Source organism: Excalfactoria chinensis, chromosome 8 (genome assembly GCF_039878825.1).
Source record: "Excalfactoria chinensis isolate bCotChi1 chromosome 8, bCotChi1.hap2, whole genome shotgun sequence".
Lineage (NCBI taxonomy): Eukaryota > Metazoa > Chordata > Aves > Galliformes > Phasianidae > Excalfactoria > Excalfactoria chinensis.
In genome coordinates, this window is record NC_092832.1 from 12,623,716 (window position 1) to 12,647,992 (window position 24,277).

The 24,277-nt window shown below is 36.1% G+C and overlaps 1 protein-coding gene across 2 annotated transcripts in view; it reads left to right on the forward strand.

The window, feature by feature from the left end:
• Positions 1-31: 31 nt before the first annotated feature.
• Positions 32-24,277, forward strand: part of AGL (amylo-alpha-1,6-glucosidase and 4-alpha-glucanotransferase) — a 28,978-nt gene continuing 4,732 nt past the window's right edge. The window contains exons 1-29 of one of the 2 annotated variants that reach the window (XM_072342587.1): positions 32-172; positions 496-630; positions 2,808-3,018; positions 3,877-4,043; positions 4,510-4,713; positions 7,981-8,162; positions 8,423-8,534; positions 8,984-9,104; positions 9,258-9,360; positions 9,452-9,549; positions 10,083-10,222; positions 10,630-10,817; positions 12,288-12,411; positions 12,972-13,135; positions 13,678-13,779; positions 14,072-14,224; positions 14,301-14,451; positions 15,167-15,291; positions 15,399-15,511; positions 15,637-15,771; positions 16,038-16,168; positions 16,810-16,946; positions 17,658-17,791; positions 18,923-19,098; positions 20,980-21,082; positions 21,273-21,498; positions 21,881-21,992; positions 22,374-22,509; positions 23,916-24,028. In XM_072342587.1, coding sequence (XP_072198688.1) covers positions 549-630; positions 2,808-3,018; positions 3,877-4,043; positions 4,510-4,713; positions 7,981-8,162; positions 8,423-8,534; positions 8,984-9,104; positions 9,258-9,360; positions 9,452-9,549; positions 10,083-10,222; positions 10,630-10,817; positions 12,288-12,411; positions 12,972-13,135; positions 13,678-13,779; positions 14,072-14,224; positions 14,301-14,451; positions 15,167-15,291; positions 15,399-15,511; positions 15,637-15,771; positions 16,038-16,168; positions 16,810-16,946; positions 17,658-17,791; positions 18,923-19,098; positions 20,980-21,082; positions 21,273-21,498; positions 21,881-21,992; positions 22,374-22,509; positions 23,916-24,028 — 3,943 coding nt within the window. In that variant the 5' untranslated portion in view covers positions 32-172; positions 496-548. Of the gene's footprint in view, positions 173-291; positions 393-495; positions 631-2,807; positions 3,019-3,876; positions 4,044-4,509; positions 4,714-7,980; positions 8,163-8,422; positions 8,535-8,983; positions 9,105-9,257; positions 9,361-9,451; positions 9,550-10,082; positions 10,223-10,629; positions 10,818-12,287; positions 12,412-12,971; positions 13,136-13,677; positions 13,780-14,071; positions 14,225-14,300; positions 14,452-15,166; positions 15,292-15,398; positions 15,512-15,636; positions 15,772-16,037; positions 16,169-16,809; positions 16,947-17,657; positions 17,792-18,922; positions 19,099-20,979; positions 21,083-21,272; positions 21,499-21,880; positions 21,993-22,373; positions 22,510-23,915; positions 24,029-24,277 lie in introns of those variants that run through there. The other variant, XM_072342588.1, reaches the window with a different exon arrangement.

A 24,277-nucleotide genomic window follows, 5' to 3' on the forward strand; every position in this document is an offset into this window, starting at 1 on the left:
AAGCAAGAAAAGGGGTGGGGGAAAGGAGCTCTGAGGCATTTGTCGCCGCTGTCAGAGGGTGCGCGAGCGGCTGGCCGGCCCGGAGCTGCAGACTGCGAGCTGTCGGGCTGTCCCGCCCGAGTCCGCTGCTGCCTTCGCCGGGAGCTGCGCGAGCACAGCTGCGGGCCCGCTCGTGAGTACGGATAGCGCCGAGGAGAGCGGGCAGGGCTGAGTGGGGGGCCCGGCGTCTCCGGCGAGCGGGAGTGACAGGTGCCAGGCCCCCCCCGGAGGCGGCTGTGGCAGCTGTGGGGCCGGGACCGCTCTCGGGTGCCGCCGCTCGGGGGAGGGCGGGGTGCTCCCTTCCTCCTCCCTGCCCGCGCCCCGTCTCCTCTCGCCCCGGGGCTGGGGAAGATGTAAGCTGGCCCGGCGACGGGAGGCGTTTCCCAGCGGCCGGCTGCTTGCCTGCCGGGTTGCCCGCTGACCGAGGCTGTGTATCTGTGTGTGTTCTCCCGGCAGGGCTCGCCGCTCCCCGCCAGCGCTGAGCACGCCGCGAGCGGCCGCCTGCAGCCATGGTGAGCCATAAGGAGACGCGGCTGTTGCACCTCAACGAGATGGAGAAGCTGGATAAGACCCTCTTCAGGCTGGAACAAGGTGGGCCGGGTGACGGGAGGGCTGCCGGGGCTGGTTTGTTGTAGGGTTCTGTTTATCCTTCCCCCTCTTAATGTTTTCTATGTGGCCCTTGAGGAACAGAGGCTCTCCTTGTACAAACCGGGCTGTACTGACCCTGAAACGTCCTCATAAGTCAAACTGTAGTGTTAATCTGTGCTATGTTATGCAACACCTCATCTTTAATACAACAACATTGAAACAGAGTAATGACAGAAACTTTTTGTAGTGTCTTAGGTCACGTTTGAGAGTACAGTACCCTCAGATTTCCCGTGTTGTGCTGTGTTGGTGTTCTTGCTGCCTGCTAATATGAACTTGATATTTCTCTTTGATAGTGTCAAGTGTATTCCCCAAGACAGCCCCACCTAGAACTGTTCTATTATTATACTGGTCAGCAATTTCAGGTTCTAAAGTCAAAGCCAGTCTATTTAGAAACACTTTTTAAATGATGCAACTGTTACTGCTCATGCAGGTCTTCTGCTTATTTTCCCTTTACGCTGGAGCCTCGCGTCAAAGTACTTCAGTTAAGAGGATGGAGGTTTGGCTCTTGAGAATAAGAATTCTCTTCAAGTTTATCAATTTAAAAACTTTCTGACAGCATAATCTAAAACATGTCATTAGGGAAGAAGTGCAGTGCTGGCCCCAACCCTTGTTATTATCTTTCTCCAAGTTGTGTAAGTTTTCTTGGAAGGACTCGGCAATGCACTCCTACTAGACATTCAGAACACCTCTGCTGGTGGCAGTCTCTGAGAGGGCATGGCTAATTTTGAGCACAGCGGTCTTCATATCAGTATAACTGTTACAGGAAATAAGATATTGATGCCATGTATCCCTGTGCTCTAATTTTAGTCATCCCTGCAATAAAATGTCAGGACTGTACTAGAGACAGTGCACTAAGCCTTCAGTTTTTTCATGGAAGATTTGTTTTTGTTGGCAATAAAATGAGCTTCATTTTACACAGCAGACATTCAGGTCTTAAAACCACTGTTTTATCTGATGTTCTTGGTGTAGTAGTTAATAAGAGAAGCTGTAAGCTTGGTGAGACTTTAATTTACGTGTACTCAGTGATCAAACTGATATTAGATCTGTTAGGATTCTACATGATGAGCACTTATTTGGGTTGGATTGTTTGTTTTACTTTGCTTCAATTTAAGATAGTTTGTTCTAGAACTGTTCAAACTTAAATTCATTATGTGTATTTTGATAGCTTTCTTTTTACAAATACGCATAATTCTTTTACTTAAAATTCCAATTCTGTAGACGATTAGGGCAACTGTTACTACAGTCACCTTCATGACTTCATGTGTAATTCAGTAGAAGTCAGAGGTGCAAGCACTTGCACCTCTTTCAGTCATTTGAAAGGACACTGTAACTAGTTAGGTACCTGGTAAGAAGCTCTCATTCCTTCATGTAAGACCAATTCTGAAATCTGCTGGCTAAATTGTGTTCTTCATATCCAGCTGAACAGACTACAGCACATTTTCACATTACATTTTAAACTTAATTGTAGTCCCTTCATCATGGGTATCTTTATTCTAAATACAGCTCTCCCTGAAGTGTCTGTGAGCTGCAGCACGTATACAAAGCTCGCTTAAACTTGCTGAGCTCTCAGTTTAATAATATGTACCCTCTAGACTACACATAGATGTAAATTACCTTGCAGTTAAAGCATAAGGAATTTAGACTTCAATGAATTCTCACTAGAAAAAGAAGGAATTTAAAATATTATGGTTTCAAATTTGTTCCTTTTTTCCAGATATTTTCATGGTTCAGCTTAATATATAGACTTGGTAAACTTTAATTTTACTTTTTAGATTTTAGCTTTTTTTCACAGTACAACAACCTGCCTAAAATTGTATGTAGTCTGATGACTGTAATCTTCTGTTGCATTTTATTTCCAACACTTTTTATGATGCAAAGCAGAACAAAATGAGTAGGAGATGAAAAGTGCTCAGTAAGTAATGAGATAGACTTGAATGAATAAAAAGGTTTAGAAAGCAGGAGAAAAAGATGCTGCAGAAATATACCATTCTGCCAAAGGTCTCTGCAGATATGTTAGTATTTTCTTATTAACATAAAACCAATTTACAGTTTGCTATTAAAGAGTAGAAATGTCTAGTCTGCCTGATGAGATTTGTTTTCTTTTTTTTTTTTTTCTTGAGGGTTTGAACTGCAGTTTCGATTGGGCCCAACTCTTCAAGGCAAGCATGTTACTGTGTGTACAAATTATCCAGCTTCTGGAGAAGTATTTGATCGCCACAAGTTCAGAACGTTATCATGGCACAACCCCACGGGAAAAGAGGATGACTCTGACAAATATTGCAAGTTAGATCTCCAAATTTCTGGATCATATCAGTACTATTTTAGTCTTGGGTAAGTGAAGCACAATGCTTACAGCCACAATGCAACCTGCTCCTTTGGTTTGTTTTGACCTGAAGAAATTGCTGTTAAGAATAAAATCATTATTTTTTCCATGCATTTTTTAAATGCAACAATGAAGTCAATCTGAATCTGCTCAACAACAGCTGTTGAGGTTGTTGAAGACTTTCTGAATCAAATATGTTCTGGAGAATTTGCAACGGTGATCAATATTCTGTGAACGCTGGAAAAGAAGAACAGCTTTACAAGATTTCAGTCATCAAAATTTAAACATGAGTGATTAGCTTGTACTTATTTCATTTAATAGGAGGTTGTTCTCTGTCTTTCTAGAGTAAAGGCTCCGTCATTATTTATTTCACATTATTTACTTCTTTGTTTCAACAGGGGAGAGTGAGTGTCTTTTAATGCCCTACTACTCTCAGCTTCTGTAAGGTAGTTGGTCGCTAAATTCCCTCAGGTTTAAAAGGGCATTTAGCTGAGATCTCTTTCCCAGCATAGTGCTCCAAATGAAGGTCTTTGTGTAAAAGATAGGCAGTCGTCTTTTCTTTGTTTCCATCCGTATGCTAAACCAGTATTCTCTCTCCCAAGGTGAAAAAGGTATCTTACTTGCATAGCGTTTAAACTGTTTGCTAATGGCATTCTTGTTAGCAGCTGTTCTAAGCCCATTAGAGAGATGCTGCGGAGGTGATAAACATCTCTCCGGTGTTTCTGCTTAGGCTACCTGCAGTCTTTCTCCCCAGCTACTCCACTGAGTTACTGTGTATTTGAAATAGTTGTGCTTGTTGCATTTTGTTTCTGAAACTGACTGGTGCAATGTGTGTTTACTATACCAATGAAAATTATTTCTCCTAGAAATGAGAAAAGTGGTGGAGGCTACATAGTTGTGGATCCTATTTTACGTGTTGGAGCCGATAACCATGTATTACCTTTGGATTGTGTTACACTCCAGACATTCCTCGCTAAATGTCTGGGACCATTCCATGAATGGGAAAGTAGGCTTAAAGTTGCAAAAGAAACAGGTAATGCCAATATAGATATCAAAGAATACCTTTTTTTTTTTTTTTTTTTTTTCTTTTTTAATCTTGTGACCAGAAAACAAAGTTACACTGAGAGTTCACAGTTCATTTGTCCTTTTGTTTGTAGATATTTTTTTCCCCCTGCATTCAATTTTAATTAACAGATTAAGCTGGTAGATTTAAGTAATCAGATTGAAGTATTTTCAGTCGTGCAAAAATTCAGGATTTCCTAATACAGGAATCTACTTCTATTGTATTCTGTTGATTTCAGATAGATTTGTTTGTAGAAATTTAAGGATAATTTTTTTAAAATACTACTTAGAATTTTAAAGTAAAGATTTGGATTTAATTTGCACTGGATCTTTCAAATGCCAGGCTTATGTATATAACTATAACTTATGCTTCTGTCAGTTAACTTCTTTTACTGAAATTTGATTTCTTATTATATCAATGTTTTTTTATTTCATAGGTTACAACATGATTCATTTTACACCACTACAGAAACTTGGACTGTCTAGATCATGTTATTCACTGGCTGATCAGTTAGAAGTAAATCCTGACTTTTCAAGCCATAACAAAAAGTGCACTTGGAATGATATAGGAGCTCTTGTGGAAAAGATGAAAAATGAATGGAATATGCTTTGCATCACAGATGTAGTCTACAATCATACTGGTATGATTTCTGTGTGAATAACCAAGTTGGTCCTATAATTTTATTTCATTTCCTTTGACTTTTCCCCCTCGAAAAATCATTGAAATTACAACAGCTGTGTCTCCATAACAGATGTAGAAGTATTTTGTATTGGTGCTTGAGCTGAACTGAGCCTTTCTTAGGTGGCATTAACGAACTGTGCATATCTGTATTTTTCATATCTTGCTTATTTTTGTGATCTGTATTGTTCAGCTTTCAGCCTATGTAATGGATTTAAGGTAAACAGACTACTTTCTTGACTACAGAATTATTATTACTGCTTTTTTTTTTTTTTTCTGCTCTAATGGTGTTTTATACATGGATAACAATCAGAATAGAAATGGGAACTAGGATTAAGCAGTCGAGGAAATGTTACAGCTGTGGGTGTGTTGGTGGTGAAGTAGACAGTTTTGTTGTTTAAGCATAAATGTGCTGGTGCACTGAAGGTCTTGCATCCAATTGCCCTTCATAGCTAATGTTGTCTGCCCTGCAGAGAGGGACAGTGAGATTGTATTCAAACTATGAGAAGTCAGTCACAGTATTTTGTTACTTGCAAGTTTAGTTATTTGGATTATGAGAGTTTTTATTATGTTTCAATTTCAGTTTTCGTCTTGCACTCTTAGCTTGAAGACTGCACTAATTAGTATTCTAGTGGCAGAGAACAACAAATTTCTGTTAACATTTCTGTCCCTGTCCTCTGTTTAAAAAAAACACAAACCCTGAATCATAGATTCCTATGAATTACAGGCTTTTATTTGCTTTAGTTCTTTGGTGTTGACTGTTGCCAAACATTCTTAGCCAATCAGTCTGCAGTGTAAAATGGGCCCTGTTGTTTGCCCTGTCTGTTTGTTGAAATGTTACTCCATGTGGTTATTAACCCTGTGTCTGAGGGGAATTTGGTTTTGACTTTCTCATCAGGAAAAAAAAGTTTCTTTCACTTTAACAATTAATGAAGAGTTTAGTTTGTCCCAGACATGCTTGAAATCCTGTGCATTTATGTCCTACCAAGGAAAATGTTTCTGTGGACAGAAATATTTGTCAAAACTAACTATTGGACTTCAATATATATATTCTTGAGAAAGCAGTCACATTGCTACTTGGTTACAGTAGCTGAAGGACTTTGTCAGTTTTCAAGCAGAGCCCAAATTATTTTTCCTTGATTGGATGGATAAGTGATTTATTTTTTAAATTATACTGTGGTGTGTGGATGTTTATAAGTGTCTTCAAAATGACCAAGGTTCTGTCTTAAGCTATTAATCAAACTGTGTTTGGCTTCAAGGTTCTGAACTCACAATGAGAGCTGAATGTTTTTTCCCCTTTTGGTTGTTAAATATCAGAACCTTTTGATTCCCAACTGACTACAGACTTAGTTGAATGCCAGATTTATACACATTTATGCTTATGCTAAATGATCATTGACTGCTAAAGCTGTAGTTTTGCGTATGCAGGTGGAGGTAGATATTTTAGGTGCTTCTGTAATGCAAAAATAACTACTTAAGGTGTTCTTTGCATGTACAACTTGATCAGAGGGAAATTTGACTTTATCATTTTTTGACGATTTAACTATAAAATGTTTCAGATTTATTTGGATGTAAAAGACATAAAATGTATAGCCAGTTATTTTGAGTGGATTATGAATACTTCACGTCACTTATTAATTCCACAGTATGTCTGCATTAAATGCCTGAAGCACAGATCGTCTCACAACAAATCCTCTCATGCTGGTAACACAGCTCATGAGCTGTCAGCTTACAGCAGTCAGTACCTGTGGTAGTTTCTACTTTCTAGCTGAGACTGCTGTATAAAATGTCAGTGCTTCCCTATTGTTTCTACTGTACAGTCAGACAACTCAGTTTCATTATGAAGTGGTTAAGCTTAAATACGTGGGTTTATTTCCACTGCAAAGAGGTATAGAATGCTTCTATAACAGAGAATGGTGGGAGTCAGTTTTTTATGATAATATCTCTGTTAGTTTCTATTGAAAGCAGCATCTATGGCCTGACCGTACGTGTAACGTAGATGAATGCGCCTTGGCACATTAGGCAGAATATTATAAGTAAACTTGCCACCTCTGCCTGGTAAACTGACTAGATGAGCCCTGTTGGTTGTTTTCCCTTCAGTGTATTCAAACAAACAACGTGAAATAAGAATACTGTGTTCATCTGCATTTCCTTGTTTTTATCCAGAGATAGGAAAAGGTTAATTCCTTTTTTTCTGAGCTGAAATATCCTCTTTCAGAAGAGGCTACTATTGTCTAAATGCAGTTTAACACTTCAGTAAATCTTACTCCCAAGCCCTTGGCCAGTGCCATCAAATGCCTCCTTTCTTTGGCTTTATAAAGGGAAAAACGAGTCAGAAGCAGAGAGCATCAATACTAGGTCTTGATTCTGTTTAGTTTATATAACAATAAATCAGTCTTTTGAAGATCATGAAATAGGATAATCTTCCTTGCATAAAAATGTATTGACTTTTAGAACTTGTTTTCTGTAATTCTCCATCTTCCTATTGAAATGTTTTTATACCTGTGAGTACTGTTGCTATCTGTAACAAATGTAATCACACGCTTTGCTTTGTGCAGTTTTTTTCTCCAGAAGCAGATTTTTTTTGATGTTATAAATCATAAAGTCATTTATGCTGGACAAGATCCATAAGGATATCAAGTCAAACCATCACCTGACAACCAAGTCTGCTGCTAAGCCATTTCCCTAATAGACACATCCACACATCTCTTAAATTTCTCCAGGGATGGCAACTCTATCAGTTCCCTGTGGAGACACTTCTAGTACTTAACTATTTTTCTGTAAATAAATGCTTCCTGATATTCCACCAAAACCTTCTTTGGCCCAACCAGATGGCATTTCTTATCTTCTTAACAGAAAATGTAGTTCTATGCCTTACCAGAATTAGCAGAAGGCCTGTTTACCTTTTTTCTTTTTTTTTTTTTCCCCTCCATAAACATAGTAGATATAGGAACATAGTAGATTTAGACTTTACTGCCTCTTTAGAATTCCTTGTATTTAGTCATGAAAGTCCTATGTAATAAACTGTGGTTCTTGCTGAATGGAACAAATAGCTATCGGTGATGCACAGATCTGCATAAGATGCTATTTTCTATTAGCATGGAAAATTTTAATTTGAATGTGAGCTACTTAACCATACTGTATTACCTTAGCTTTCTGTTCTTAAGATTTTTGCATAGAATAACAGCTTGTGTACTTTTTCCTTCCTCCTTTTTTTTTTTTGAATAAGCTGCTAACAGTGAGTGGCTCAGGATGCATCCAGAGTGTGGCTACAACCTTGTAAATTCTCCTCACCTGAAGCCAGCCTGGGTTTTAGATAGGGCTCTGTGGCACCTGAGCTGTATGGTGGCTGATGGAAGATGTATTGATAAAGGAGTCCCTCCCTTGATTGAAAATGATCATCACCTGAATGTAAGTAAATGAGAATTGAGTGTAAGCTAATTAACATTGTAAACAGCTGAATAATCCTTTGCCAATATGAATTACCAGTCCACAGTTCTGTTGTGGAAACTCACAGCAGATGTACTTTGCAGGTACATTTGACAAAACCGCTCCTTATTCCTGCATTTTTTTCCCCTCTGATCAATTCATATGAGCATTTAGCTTTTCTTTGGTTAAATTAATCATCAGCTTCAACAGATGTATTTTTTTTGTTGTTGTTGTTTTTGCAGTGTATCCGTAAAATCATTTGGGAAGATATATATCCAAAAATTAAACTATGGGAATTTTTCCAAGTGGATGTTAATAAAGCTGTGCAGCAATTTAGAACCCTTCTAACTAAAGGTAAAGCAAGAGTGTGTTGCTAGAGCAGGCAGATCCTTTATTTAGAATTCAAGAAATGTTATAGGGAAACTCTAAAAGGCCCCAGCTGGAAAACCAAATATTGACAGTTTTTGTTATGTGAGAAATCTACCATGCTGATCTAAGCATATGAGGATCTTTTGAGTCCTGGTAGAGTCTTGGAAGACTCTGCTCAATAGTCTGGACATACTTTAGATAGAAAAGGAGATTTATAAAATGAATAAATTGCTGTTTTCACTAGAATCCAATATTGTATCTGAGCATGAATATTTTTGATTAGCCAACTCTGTTATGCCTTAAGTATTCTTTTCCTTTTTAGTCCTTCAAAGCTTTTCGTCTGCCCATGCATTGCTTGTGTTTGAACTGTATGAGTTGTATGTCTTTTAAATGTAATTTCTATTTTATCAATGCTATTTTCGTTTTGTCCTCAGGAAAAATAGGCACTAAGTCTGATCCGAATCAACATCTTCAAATAGTTCAAGACCCTGATTATAGAAGATTAGGTTGTACTGTAGATATGAATATAGCATTGGCAACATTCATACCACACAGGTATTGTACTGTTAACCACAAGTTAAAATTTACTTGTAAAGCTAAATTAAAATAAATAAATAAATAAAAAATCAAAGATAAAAATCTTATTTCATTTCAGTTACATGTTTTAACAATGTCTCTAATTGTTCTCTGCTCTTTCTTCCTGCTAAGCAATGGACCAGGTGCAATAGAAGAATGTTGTAACTGGTTTCGCAAGAGAATTGAGGAACTGAATGCTGAGCAATACAGACAGATTCATCATCATCAAGAGCAGGTTTCATAGTTTCTGTGTTTTCAATGCTGAACTGTTCTGCATTGAAATTAAATTCAGGCATTCTAATAATGCATAATTCAATTATTTCTAGGCTGTCAACTGTCTTGCAGGAACTGTGGTTTATGAACGTCTGGCTGGTCATGGTCCTAAACTAGGTCCTGTTAGTAGGAAATATCCTTTAGTTACAAGGTATTATTTTTTTGTTGTTAAAAACTATTAGAATCTATTCAGGGAATATGAATGTAAAATTCATTAAAAGTAAACATAAGTACACTTATGTTTTTTTCTCTCCCATAGACACATGTCACGTCATCAATGAACTGACTATATTAAAAAAAAAAAAAAAATTTAAAAAACAAATGGGATGTTGGAGGGCATTAAAAGTGCTCAGAGCACACTAAAACCTGACATAGTGCTTATTGCTTTTGTAGGTGGAAAAGGAATAGAACTAGAAAAACGTGAAAGGTTTAAGTCTGACGTACTTGGTGCCACTAATATATCTGAAGGGCTGTGACTTTAAACTTACCCTACCACTTCACACCAAGATAGTGGCTGCCTCAATCTTTCAAAATGTGATTAAAAAATAAGAATAAATGATGGCGAGTTTTCTAACAACAGCTATTTGTGTTTTTTGTCAGTTCATAGCAGATACTTTAATTTTGAAGACAGTGGTTTTCACTTTATGCATATGTATTTTTTTAATTTGCTTGTCCATTCCATAGGTATTTTACTTATCCGTTCAAAGACCTGACTGTGGAGGAAGAACAAAGTATGATGCATCAGCCAGATAAAGCTTGTTATTTCATGGCCCATAATGGATGGGTTATGGGTGATGATCCTCTTAGAAACTTTGCAGAACCAGGTTTGTAAAATAAATGTGAATAGTCTTGTTAACCTTTTAATATTTTAGCCAAGGCATAATAAATAGACTGAATTTGTAGTCCATTTTGTTGAGTCTACATTTTTCCACAAATATCCCTATGAAGTTGGAAAAAGCCAAATGTCAGGCAGATACTCTGTATATAGTGTCAATACAGTAGTCAATAGTCAATACAATTTATTTGTCCTGTTGCTCTCTGATTATTGAAAATTTCATTTTATTGTGCTCAGATATCACTTATTGCAAATGAACGTTGAAAAAATATCTTGATACTGCTGCATCAAATATCTATTTTATATGGGAGATAAGTCACTTTTTTTTTAGATAAGACTGTGCCACAGTTAAACCTCTGACATAAATTGTGGTTTATTCTGTTTACATTGTTCCAGGTTCAAATGTTTACTTGAGAAGAGAGCTTATTTGTTGGGGAGACAGTGTGAAACTGCGGTATGGTAACAAACCCGAAGACTGCCCATACCTCTGGGCACATATGAAAAAATACACTGAAATCACTGCCAAAAATTTCCACGGTGTTCGTCTTGACAACTGTCATTCAACGCCTATTCATGTAGCTGAGGTACGTGAAACTAAGTGCATTGATGATAAAGCAGCTTCTGACTGTGAAATAAGTTCTCCACTGCTTATACAAAATCCACAGGGTTTGTATGAGTGAAGCTTACTCTGTGTAGATAATGTTTCTTGACTGGCAATGTTTAGATGTAGTTTCAGTTACTCTGAACAGTTAGCAAAGTAGTGTAGCTATTGTATGTTTTCATTCTGCATTTCAGCTGAAATAGCAAAGGCACTGACGGGTATGGGAAACATTCTGCATATGCAGCTGTGGACTGAAATGCAGTCAGTGCTAGTATATAGTATGTCAGTGCTAGTCTCAGTTATTTCTAAGACTTGGTAAAAATTATATTAGTGTTTATTTGCCATGTATGTTTTACTGTTGCTGAATTAAACAGGAAGGTTTCTATGTTCCATAATTAAAAAGTTGGCAAAAACATCAGCAAAAATTTAGTCGGGCTTGTTGCTAATACTTAGTGCTTGTTCCCTATGGAACTGACTACATCCAGAAATTGTACTTAACTAGTATATTACTTTTACACAGGCTTGAGTTTGCTGTGTGGTGTCTTAGCTTGGGTACAGAGCTCACCTACATCTGTGAAGAACTCAGACTAGCTGATGTGTCTGCATAGAAGTTGTGATTCTGAAATGCAGCTGCTTAAACACTTTCCACCATTAGTACACCTGTTACTAATTTTTGGAATAGTAACCTTGAAGGCTTGATAGATCTTTTCTATCCAACCTTTGGTTGTTAAATTTGAGCCAAATTTTTATTTAAAACGGAGTTGTAATTAGCTTAAAATCTTCAGGATATTTTTTAGAATTATTTGGGTAATTTGTAAATTTCTATAAAATAAAAATGTAACTTTATGAGTGTTGCCTATTATGACTGTTTTTGTGAATCGCATATATTAAGAATGCACTTATATTTGGTTAACATTCACACTGATGATTGCCTATATGTAGCTGACAATGGATGACTTCCATTAAAAATGTATTATGATCTATAGGAGATGCTAGCCACAGCCAGATCAGTCAGACCTAATCTTTATGTGGTAGCTGAACTCTTCACGGGCAGTGAGTACATTGACAATGTTTTTGTCAACCGCCTGGGAATTACCAGCCTGATTAGAGGTACAATAAGCAGTTAAAAGTCGTGTAGGATTGTCACGTATGGTTTGGAGTTCTTAATGTGAAACTAACATTGGTATGCTTTTTTTTTTTCCCCTTATGTTCTTTGCTTATGCAATTCTCTTCTTCATGTTGTACTTAATTTCTCCTATGCTGAATCTTAAAACTTAATTTTTGCTTATGTTTGTGTTATCCTCATCTGTTATTTAAATTACTTAATTTTGGCTTTCTATTTATCCTTGCTGCATGGCATTTTCCTATTTCAATCCCTGCCTAGCTTTGAAATTGTCCTCTTTTATGTCTACCTTTCCCCTTTCTGTGGCTTTTTTGGCTGTGCTTTTTGCAGTACATGCTGGACACAGCTAGAAAGTTGCGAGCTGATTTGTTTGTAGTGGCTGAACTGTTCACAGGAGATGAGGAGCTGGACAATATCTTTGTGAATAGTCTGGGCATTACCTCCTTAATAAGAGGTAGGCTTGCTGTGCATGTGCTGTCTTTCCAACTGGAGATAATAGAGGATGGAATTTTTTTTTCAAAGAAAAATTCTTTCTGGATTATACACTAATGTAATTACGGGATGTAAAGTATTGCAACTTTTTGATTCTCAACAAAGAGAAAAATTACAGTATTAGCTGTAAATTGAGAGAAGACACCCTGCATTAATTTACTGGAGGTTAACTATTTCACTTATGTTACAGTGAGGGAGAAAAACTGTAGCACAGCTCTGCTATGCAAGTGCTGCGCCGTGTCTGATTTTTGTTGCATGAGTTTCTTAAGTCCTCTGGGGAAACTGCTACATATATATGCTTTTTTTTTCTCCCTTTTCTCCCTTTCCTACCTGACTGTCTTATAGTGGACAGAATATTTCAAGTTTGTGCATCCATACTGGAGAATATTGGAGAAAAAAGTTTTAATGTGGTATCTGAACACACCAAAATAACAAATGTAAAACTCTACATTAACATCTCTGTACACGCTGTACTATATGGTAGCTACTCTTATGTAAACACTTACCTATTTTGTTCTGTAGAGGCCATGACAGCTTATAATAGCCATGAAGAGGGGAGGTTAGTCTACCGTTTTGGAGGTGAACCCGTTGGCTCTTTTGTTCAGCCACGTTTGCGGCCTTTGGTACCAGCAATAGCACATGCGCTGTTCATGGATATTACGCATGACAACGAGTGTCCAATTCAGGTAGGCACATAAATTGGAAACCAGAGTTTGTTTATTCTATTCTAAATTCATGTTTCTGAATGATGGGAGGGCTTGATGCAGTTTATGTGCTTTTTTTTTCCCCGTCTGAGCAATATTTAGAAAATTGATTTACTGGAGGTATAAAATTGATGTGAAAAACAGAAGTCCTACTGGCTTCCAAGATTTTGTCTTCTAAGAAAAAAAGATATGTAAAGCTACTCAGTGAGCTGTTTTGGTTCTTTTATTGCAGCTGCTATGATTGGTTCTGTATGATGGTTCATCTGTTCTCCTACACAGGAGAGGATGAGAGAGAATGGTGTGAAGGGAAGTGCTTATATTTGAGGATTGCTCTTACATTGCTTTTGTTAGTGTGTTTGTAATAAGTCATCCATAAATCTACTGTGATTGAGAAAATTATAAACATGTGGTAAGTAATTAGTTCCTCTACTAAACTGAGTTTGTCTTCTATTTGCTGAGTCAGGAGGGATGAATTATGTATCTTACTTGTTTTGTATGTGATTTTATTTTATTTTTCATCCTAGCACCGATCTGCATATGATGCACTTCCAAGTGCCATGATTGTTTCCATGGCGTGTTGTGCTACAGGAAGCACCAAAGGTTATGATGAACTAGTACCACACCAGGTCTGTGTTTACAGCTTAACTTTTAAATTACCTCTAAAACTATACATTTGATTCTAAGTGTTTTAACATTGGGGTTTTTTGGTGTGTTTTTGTGAGCTTTTGTTTTTTGTTTTTCATGGGTTCATTTGTTGGTTTTTGGTATGCTTTTGTTTTGGCTTTAAATTCCAAACAGTTAACTAGTTAGCATTATTTAGGATTGTCTAATTTCGTATGATACCTGAACTGATTAATTGTAATTGCTATTTGGTTTTAAGCATAGTTGATATTTGCAAAAAAGTTAATGTTCCTACAGATTTCTGTAGTATCTGAAGAGAGATTTTATTCAACCTGGAATCCACAAGCACTCCTGAATTCTGGTGAAGTTAATTTCCAGACAGGAATTCTAGCTGGAAGGCTGGCTATGAACAGACTGCATCAGGAGCTGGGAACTAAAGGCTTCAATCAGGCAAGACATGGGGGTAACAATTTGATTTCTCTATGTAGTTTGGACTAGCCTGTTTGTAATGGTATATGTCTTCTAGGTGTATGTAGATCAAGTTGATGAAGATATAGTGGCAGTGACAAGACACTGCCCTAACACGCACCAGTCTGTTGTGGCTGTAAGTAGAACTGCTTTCAGGGATCCAAAGACTTCCTTCTACAGTAAAGAAGTACCTGAAATGTTCATCCCAGGTAATGAGATTTCTTTGCAAACGGTAACATACTAATGTATGTATGCGTGTGTGCATTAGTTCAAAATATTCCTTTTTATTTTTTAAACTTTGAACACACAAACTTAATGTGTCAATATTCAGTATGTAATACTCATTTTGTAAGGACTAATGTGTAATCAAACTTGCTTTGGATTTTTCAAAGGTTTTCATGTTTTCATACAATTTTCTGCTCTAAGTGCACCATGTATGTGTGTCTGTAAAATGGTAAGACAAGCGGAAGGTGATCAGTTGTACAAGGTGCGAGAAAGAAGTTACTGTTTGTAACTATTAATGTAAGTTGTTACTCTTGGAAAAAACACTATCTGTTTCTGTAGTTTGGAAACTAGTCTAATGCTTTAACGAGGAAAAGAAGATCTAGTTCACCATCTGATAATTGATTTCATGGTTTGATTTATTATAAAATGGAAAAAAAAAAAAACCAGCAATTTTAAAACAAGAGAGTTTTAAATGAAATGTATGTTTTAAATGAAATGTAGATTAATTGTAATGAATGTTTTATGGGTTATTTTATAGCACTTCCATCTGTTTTGTTAGTTATTCTTTAGTTGTACAGTAGGGACTTGTATTTTACATATTTAGTTTTTTAGTTGGTGTTTTTTTAGTTAATGCACTCAAAAGTATTACCTCACATTTAACCCATATTAACAGCTGCAACATGATTTTGCTTTCCTTAGGAAAAATTGAAGAAGTAGTATTTGAGGCTAGAACTGTTGAGAGAAGTATTAGTCCTTACAAAAAAGATGAACATTTTATAAATGGATTGCCTAATTTCACAGTGGAACTCAGGGAGCATATCCAGGTAATTATCCTTATTTACCTGTGTTCTGATGTAACATCTTGTTATGATTTTTTTACCTTAGAAAAAATACATTGAATTTCAGTTGCAAATATGTTTTCTTTTCTAAGATTAAAGACAGTAAAATTATAAAGCAAGCTGGAACTACCATAAAAGGGCCAAATGAATTTGTTCAAGAAATAGAATTTGAAAATTTAACACCAGGAAGTGTAATAGTATTCAGGTACGTTATAATAATTGCCAAATGGCTGTATTAGTCAAAATAGAATATTAGGATTCTTTGTTTTTGAGACTTGGGAAATGTTATCATAAGTACTTCATTCTATAAATTATATGTTCATATTTCAGAGTTAGTCTTGATCCAAAGGCACAAGAGGCTGTTGGCGTACTTCGCAATCATCTGATTCAGTTCAGTCCTCATTTTAAATCTGGGAGTCTTCCTGATGATCATTCAGCCCCTATATTAAAAACATTATTTTCTTCGTAAGTATTCTTTGGGTTTCTAAATGAGAATTAGAGTAAGAGCAAAAATATCTGTAAATTTAAAAAAAGGATTTGTTGCTGTTTCTGTGGTTGGATTTTTGGACTGTTATAAAACTGAGATTTTCTCTTCCTATGTATAATACTGAATAGAATTGATACTTAAGAGGTTTCCAGGCTAGTTCATTGATGTTTGGTGTAATTGTGACTTAAAGTAGACTTCTAACATGGAGTATATTGTGTTTTGTGGTTTGTTTTTGTTTTTTCAGAATTGCATCTAAACTAACTTTGGCTGACTTAAATCAAGTGCTGTATAGGTGCGAGTCGGAAGAACAGGAAGATGGCGGAGGCTGTTACAATATACCAAACTGGTCATCCCTGAAGTATGCAGGTCTCCAAGGTAATAGCTTCGGAATTCTATTTTCTTTTTTCTGTCAGGAAAAGGGATAAAATAGAACTCGTCCCTGTAGATCATTCCTTAGTACTGTTTAATGGATAGCGCTACTGCTTGAATGAAAAACAATATGTTGTTTCAGCTTCATCACATTAATCGGTGTTTTACCCCAGGGAATCAAATTGGAGCAATGTACTTAACTCTTTTCCAGTATTTTTGAATTCAAAATTAATCATAAAATTAGCATAGATTGGCTTGGGATGGAATAGACTTTAAAGATCATCTATTAACAGCCATCCTTGCCATGGGCAGGGCTGCCACCCACCAGATCAGCCTGTCCAGGGCCCCATCCAACCTGACTTTGAACACACCCCAAGGTGTGATGGGGCATCTGCAGTTTCTCTGGGCAACCTGTGCCAGTGTCTCACCACCCTTTGACTAAAAAATTAATTCTAGTATGTTTTAAACACCAGTCTCTGACATTTAAAACGAAGAGCAAATGCATATGAGTTATATCCTCACTCCCCCTGCAGATCAAGAGAAGTACTGCAGTTAAAACCAGTTAATGTTCTTTGTTACTTTGTAGCTTTTCTTCTGTTCGTGATATTTACATGTTCTATAATACTGTGTTTGATTTATCTCTTCAGGGTTAATGTCGGTGATGGCAGACATTAGACCAAAGAATGATTTGGGACATCCTTTCTGTGATAATTTAAGATCTGGAGACTGGATGATTGATTATGTCAGTAATCGTCTGATTTCACGTGCAGGAGCCTGTGCAGAAGTGAGTAAAAATATGTTTCATGACTTTGGGGTTTCAAATGACTGCTTTGCTTTGTTTTTCATTATTGCTGTTTCTAAGTTCATAGAATCATAGAATGGCTTGGGTTGAAAGGGACCTCAGGGGATCATCGAGCTCCAACTGTCCTGCCACAGGCAAGGCTGCCAACCTCCATATTTAATACTAGATCAGGCTGCCCTGGGCCCCATCCAACCTGGCCTTCAGGTTCAGTATGTCTATAAAATATTTATTGTCTAGGCAGTTTATTTTGGGAGACTAAGACAGTAATATGGTTTTCTTACCTCTCACTGAACTTATTTAAGAATACATTAGAAAAGAGATGTGGAAAATATATGTAGGGCATGGAGAGTTTTTCTTTTTAAGTGAGTTCTTTCAGATAGGGCTGTAAATACTACTGAGACATACACGATTATGATGCAGTTAGAGTAAGATTTGCCCCATCTAGCACTGAGATTCAAGTTATCTGCATACCCACATTATAAAACACCTTTACTTTCCTACAAGGGAATTGCTTTATTCATTTCAGAAGACTTGATTTAGGTGACTCAGGTAATTAATTTATATAGTAACAAACTCTGTAGCATTCTCACATCTGTTCAAAATCTAATAAATGTTTTAACCAAATTGATCCTAAAAGCACTGTTTTTGAACTCCAGTGTCATCAGCGTCTAATATTGTCTTGTATTTTAACAGGTTGGTAAATGGTTGAAGGCCATGTTTGTGTATTTAAAGAAAATTCCACGTTACCTTATTCCATGTTATTTTGATGCCATTTTAGTAGGTGCATACACAACTCTTCTGGATGTGGGATGGCATCAGATGTCTAGGTATGTTTGGCATGTCATTAATATGGAGATATTGCAACTTTTATGTTTAAAGTGTTGGAAAATGATATTTGTGTATTTGTTTTTGTACTTGTGCTGTCCAATGGAGGATGGTAATATTGGTGGTGAAAATCAAACCAATCTCCAAACTGCATTAGTTTGGAAGGTTTGATTGCTGTTTCTATCCTGGATTTGGATTTATAACTATTGCTGGCATTGTACTGTTGGAAGATAAATATTATAAATATTCCAAATAATAAATAATAAATATTCCAAATTATGTTGGAAGATAAATATTATAACAAGCATTTTTCTGAAGCATTGCAGAAACTTTCTTGCTGCACTTTTTAGTGAAGCTGCAATACTTTCTGGGAGAAAGAGATTGCACTTCTTCTGATGCTTTGTCCAGTGTTTCTTCTGTCTTTAGTTCTGGAAATTGATTATCAGTGCCCTTTCCTGGAAGGGGAAGGAAGATTCATGTAGCTCTATTCTAGTTATGAGTATTTTCAACAAATTTCATTAAAAAAAAAAAAAAAAAAAAAAAAAAAAAAAAAAGATGTTGGATTTGGTATGGATTTAATACCATGTGGAAAGCAGAGTATGAAAAAAGTCAAGAATGCAGGCTGCATTATATTAGCCAATATGCTAAACGAATAAACGACTTAGGATTCTATCATGTAAGAATATATATGTGTATGATATATAAGTATATATACAAATGCAGAGGTCTATAAAATTGCTGACTGGGTTTTACAAAATTTTGTTTATAGAATAAGATGATAAATTATCTTTTTAGTTTCTCCTATTTTGCACTCTGACATCCATCTGTAGGTATCAAATAAATTAAACCAGTTTCACTTTGCTACCCCTTTCCCTGGAAGTATTTAACATGTAAACATTCCCATTGGCATTCATGAATTAACTATGTAAGGCTAACTGTGGGCAGATCTTCTGGAAAGAAAAAAAAAGTGATTTACAAATTAAATCTTATGTGCAAAGATAATGCATAATAAATTAACTCATTCTGTCACTTTGTTATATTGTGTATAACGTGTTTTACCTCTCTGCAAATGAAAAAGGGTACTGACATCTTTGTATGAATGTATTTCTTAATTTGATTGTATTATATTACAGCTTTGTGCAGAACGGATCAACATTTGTTAAACACCTTTCGTTGGGCTCAATCCAGATGTGTGGGATAGGAAAATATGCATGTCTGCCAAATCTGTCTCCTTCCTTACATGATGTTCCCTATAGGCTGAATGAGATTACAAATGAGAAAGAACAGTGCTGTGTTACTTTAGCAGCTGGTAAGTGAGGAAGTTTACAACAGGAGGAATAAGTTCTTGCGGAACAGTTATATTTCTTTCAAAACTACTGGAGTTGCTTTCACTGCATTTGAGATCTAAATGCCAGAAACTGTTTTGAAAATGTTGTTTATGTCTTTACTCTTCCCCCGTGTTTTAAACTTGCCTTTAAGGTAAAGGTTTCTCTGTTTAAAAATAATGGAGTTTTGTCTAGCAGTACTTTTGCGGGTAACAATTATATTTTTGCTCTTGGGGGGGAAAAAAGCTTTTCAATATTATATTTAAGCATTTTTAACTTACCCAGTTTTCCCATTTACAGAGATCTGCAAGTATGTCTTCTTTCTTTCCAAAAGACTTACTTGGGATAATAATGCTTCCCATAATAGGTTCAAGGTTGTTTTAAAATGTTAACAACTGAGTTGTGTAATTAATTGCAAGTATGGATTTACTGCTTGCAAGTTTTCTGAAGTGACGTAAGGGCTATTAATGGACCAAAAGAATCTCTGGTCTGGAGCTGTGTCCAAAAGGGGCAACAATAGTTGTTTAGGAAAGGCCATAAAAGCAGTCAAGCAGATGCATTTTATTCCTCCAAATGTTCTGCCAGCATGTCTTGGAAGTGGGCACTTTCCTATGTCAGAAGCACTATTTACTGTGTTTAGCAGCTTTTGTATTTTTTTTTTCTCCAAATTGGCCCGTTCCTTTTTTCTTTTTTCTTTTTCTTTTTCTTTTTTTTTTTTTTTTTTTTTTTTTTTTTTTTTTGAACCATGGAAACTTGTAGCATCTAAAGGTTCCATGGCCCCTGCCTGGCTGGATTTCCTTTCCTGCTCTTTCTGTTGTATGTCTTTTCCATAGAATTGTACTGCTTTGAGCTTCTGGTTTCTAGTAACATTCCGTTTGGCTGTTTTAGTGTTGCCTGGAAGCACAGACAACCACTGCTCACTTAATTTAATCATAGAGATTAATTATACAGAAGGGCTTCGTGTTAAATATTCTCATCACATATTTGAGCCTGTGATACTATTAACTCATAAATGGATTGTTGTTCTCAAGTTGCTGTTGCTATATTCTGTAAAATTACAGAGGTGCAGAGGCTGTATTGGAGCTTTAGCAAATACAGTGGATGGTTTACTGACAGGACGCACAGTTTTGTTTAAGCAAGCACGCACAGCAGGCTATTGTTTTGAACCTTTACCATAATGCTTTTTTATTTTATTTTATTTTATTTTTGTTAGCTTGGGAAAGTTAACAAATAGAAGAAAAGACAAAAAATGTACTTCACTGTTGAAATTAAGAAGAGGAAATTTGCTTTGAAAGCATAAAGTTACGTCATAATGTCTGCTTTAAAATGTAACTCTGGAAACTGCTCCAAAAGAGAGAAGCAGGATTCCTTTTATAGTGGCTGAGAATATTATTAGACTGAAGAGATTCATAGCTCTCTAGCCATTCCTTTTAAGTGACATGGCTCTTGAACATAAACTCTTGCCAACAAAGCATTAGATATCATGTCACTGTTCTGGCTTTTTGTTCCTTTTCTGGTTATGTCTTTTTTTTTCTTCTTTTTTTTTTTTTTTTTTTTTTTTTTTTTTTTTTTTTTTTTTTTGTGGTTCTTTTAATTAAAGGACAGCGTTTGGTTACATTATGTAAATAAAATAATAAATAAAAACTAGCAACTGATGTGACTTATTAATCTGGGATAGTCTATTGCATGATTTTAAAGTTGTAGAATACAATGAAAACTCTTCTTTGCACAATTCTAGGAAAAATCAACAATTGCACATGGATGTATTTTTACTTCTGTTTGTTTTCTATATACCTGTTACACCTGTTTGCTCAGAGATTTTTGCCCTGTCTGTAGTTGAGATTAACATCAGTGTTTCTTAATAGGTTTGCCTCACTTCTCTTCTGGAATCTTCCGTTCTTGGGGAAGGGATACTTTTATTGCACTTAGAGGCCTAATGTTACTTACGGGACGTTATATAGAAGCAAGGTAAGAGTGATGATTCCTTAGTTCTTTCTGTTGACCAAAATAGAAACAGTTGATGTAGTGTATATATATATGTCTTTAAGATACTGTTTTTCTCCTTAACTGTGCTATTAAGGTAAACTTGTGTGCTTTGTAATTAATCTTTGGTCCACTAATTGCCTGGAGTAACTTAAGACTGTTTTCTTCTTTATAGAAACATAATTCTAGCATTTGGTGGGACTTTAAGACATGGTCTCATTCCCAACCTGCTCGGCCAGGGTACACATGCCAGATACAACTGTCGTGATGCTGTGTGGTGGTGGCTTCAGTGTATCCAGGACTACTGTAAGATTGTTCCAAATGGATTAGATATTCTCAGGTGTCCTGTTTCTAGAATGTACCCAAGAGATGATTCTTCTCCTCAGCCTGCAGGCACTGTGGTAAAGATGACTTCTGATTTTAAAGTCTTTAACACGGCTGTAATTTTTATGAAAGAGTATAACTTTTCTATCTACAAGAATTATGTTTTGGACACTTTCCACTATGTTTGCATTACTTGCTTAGACAGATGTGGGGTGGGAGTATGGAAAAAATATTGATCAGCTTCTAAATTTTTATTTACTTTTAGTTTTGAAAAGAACTTAATAATTGTACAATACTGAAAATTAATCAGCATGTATCACATTGACAAAGATGTGATGAAAATGTAGATGTTGCTCTTTTAAGTATCATAGAGGCTAAGAATTCCTACTACCTGCACATTATATCGAGCCTTTTTACTAGGTCTGTTGATCTTGCCTTTCTCAATGCTAACCAATCTAGGATCAGCCACTCTATGAAGTAATACAGGAAGCAATGCAACGACACATGGAAGGCATAAATTTCAGAGAAAGAAATGCTGGTCCACAGATAGATCAAAACATGAGAGATGAAGGTAAAAATAAATGTGTGTGTGTGTGTATATATATATATATATAGAGAGAGAGAGAGAGCACGTTTGCTTTGCAATTTAAACTATGAATATTGCATTTGGTTATTTTTCATCAAGCTATTGAGTTTACTTTTGAAAAATTAATGGTTTGCTTAATGTAAATTCATTTAATGTTTAGGAAGTGCTTGTTTCCTTTCAGCAATTGTTGTGGTAGAAGTTATCTCAGAAGTTCACACAAAAAGTGCAGCTGCCTATGAAAACCCATCTTAGACCACTCTTTTGTGCAGGGCTATTGCCTATGTAGGATCTTTGGGCTGGGGCAGACACTTGGGGTTTTGTGTTTTTTAGCATATACATTTCACATGTGATATTTTTGCTTGGCAGGTTTTAATATCGTAGCAGGTGTTGACCAGGAAACTGGCTTTGTCTTTGGAGGGAACCGCTTCAATTGTGGCACTTGGATGGATAAAATGGGAGAGAGTGACAGAGCTCGCAACAAAGGAATTCCTGCTACTCCAAGGTCCAAAATCCATTTTTATTTATTTATTTATTTATTTTAAGCAGGAGAAGTTACAAGGACTTCAGTCCTTATAAATAGTAACTTCAAGTAGTAAAACAATTTAGGAAAATTTGTATGCTTGCAGTAATAGATCATTGAAATATTTGTTATCTGGATGGATTATGCATGACCTCTTGTTACAGGAGTACTTTTGATAATTGATTTAAATATTTCTTTTTTGAAATTTAAAAATATCTGCAATATCAAAGTTAAAAATGAAGGGTAATTTATTTAGGAATCAAGGTCTTCTCTAACAAACTCTATGGATATGAAGTGATTAGCAAAGCAAACCCTGTGATTTTTTTTGCTTTATACTGATGACAAAAATCTATATACGATAAGGAGAAATAGGGTGGCAATGTAGTATGCAAGTATGTGATATGCTAATTACATATTCAAGCAGATTGATTTAAAAGAGTCTAATGGATGGCAGGCTTGTGCTGTTGTTTCCCTGTTTCTGGCTTTTTTTACTTGTGTGATTTGTAAACTTTAGTCTTGAGTTACAAGCTGTAAACTGCCGTTGTCTTTTTTCATAAAGAATATATATTATGTTTTCTCTGGGAAATGGTTCTTCGTGGTAATAGTATTGAAATAAAAGCACAAGCTCCTGTGGTATAGTCTAATAGCAACCATTAGTATATCTGTGGTGCATGCCCTATGTTGCTTATTAATGGCATTTTTTGCAAGGTTAGTGCAGTATCTTTGCAGACTTGCAATATCACCTAATAGTTGCATTAAGTTCCATTTTATTAATATGTACCGTCTTCACTGCAAGCATCTACTTTGGTCATTTGCATAGACCAGAGTTCAGCATTCACGCTTATGCTTTACTGCAGGCTGTGGCTGTAGTAAATGGGGCTGGATTTGAATTATTATTTCCATTTTGGATTATCATATTGGACACTTTGTCTTCCTCTAAATTGCAGTTTTTGTGGGTTTTTCTCCCTTTTAGCCCTCTTCATTGAATATGTATTCAAAGCTAGTAGGAGAAAACTGAAAGGTGAATGATGCTGTGAATGGCTTGTGACTGTTTACTAACAAAAGTTTAGGTTATCAGATTCTTAGAAGTCTTTAAGTAATAGCAAGGAAAAGGTGATGAAAAAACCTGTGTTAGAAATATCATAATGTACTAGAAACTGTCTGTAGAAGATGATGAGTATGTGTGTATCAGTTCTTCATGCATGTGGTATGCAGTTTTGAAGCAAAATATTAACTAAAAACAAGCAGGCATAATGTGCAATAACCTATGGGGAAAAAAATACGCTATTTAATTAATGTGCTTAAAGTTCTGCAAGTAACTGAATAAAATCTGCATGTTAAATAGCCTTCTTAAAGTAATTTTTGGACTTGTAAAACATTTGTTTTAGAGATGGCTCTGCAGTGGAAATTGTTGGCTTGTGCAAGTCAGCTGTTCGCTGGTTGCTGGATTTATCTAGGAAAAATGAATATCCGTTCCATGGCGTCACCATAAAAAGAAACGGTAAGATTGAACACATGTCATGAATCTATTATGGGAGTATGAAAATAAGTCAAATGAGCTGGTGGCCATATTACATCAGGAATGACTGTCAAAACTATTCACAAAAGTATAGGAGAAAAAATAAGCTTGAGGAAAGTATCTTGTATAAATAAACTCTTCCATTACTAAAATTACTAGGAGTCAGATATCAGATCAAGACATTCTCTTTGTAGTCTCCTAGGTATTAAGCGTATGTATGCAAACTACTAA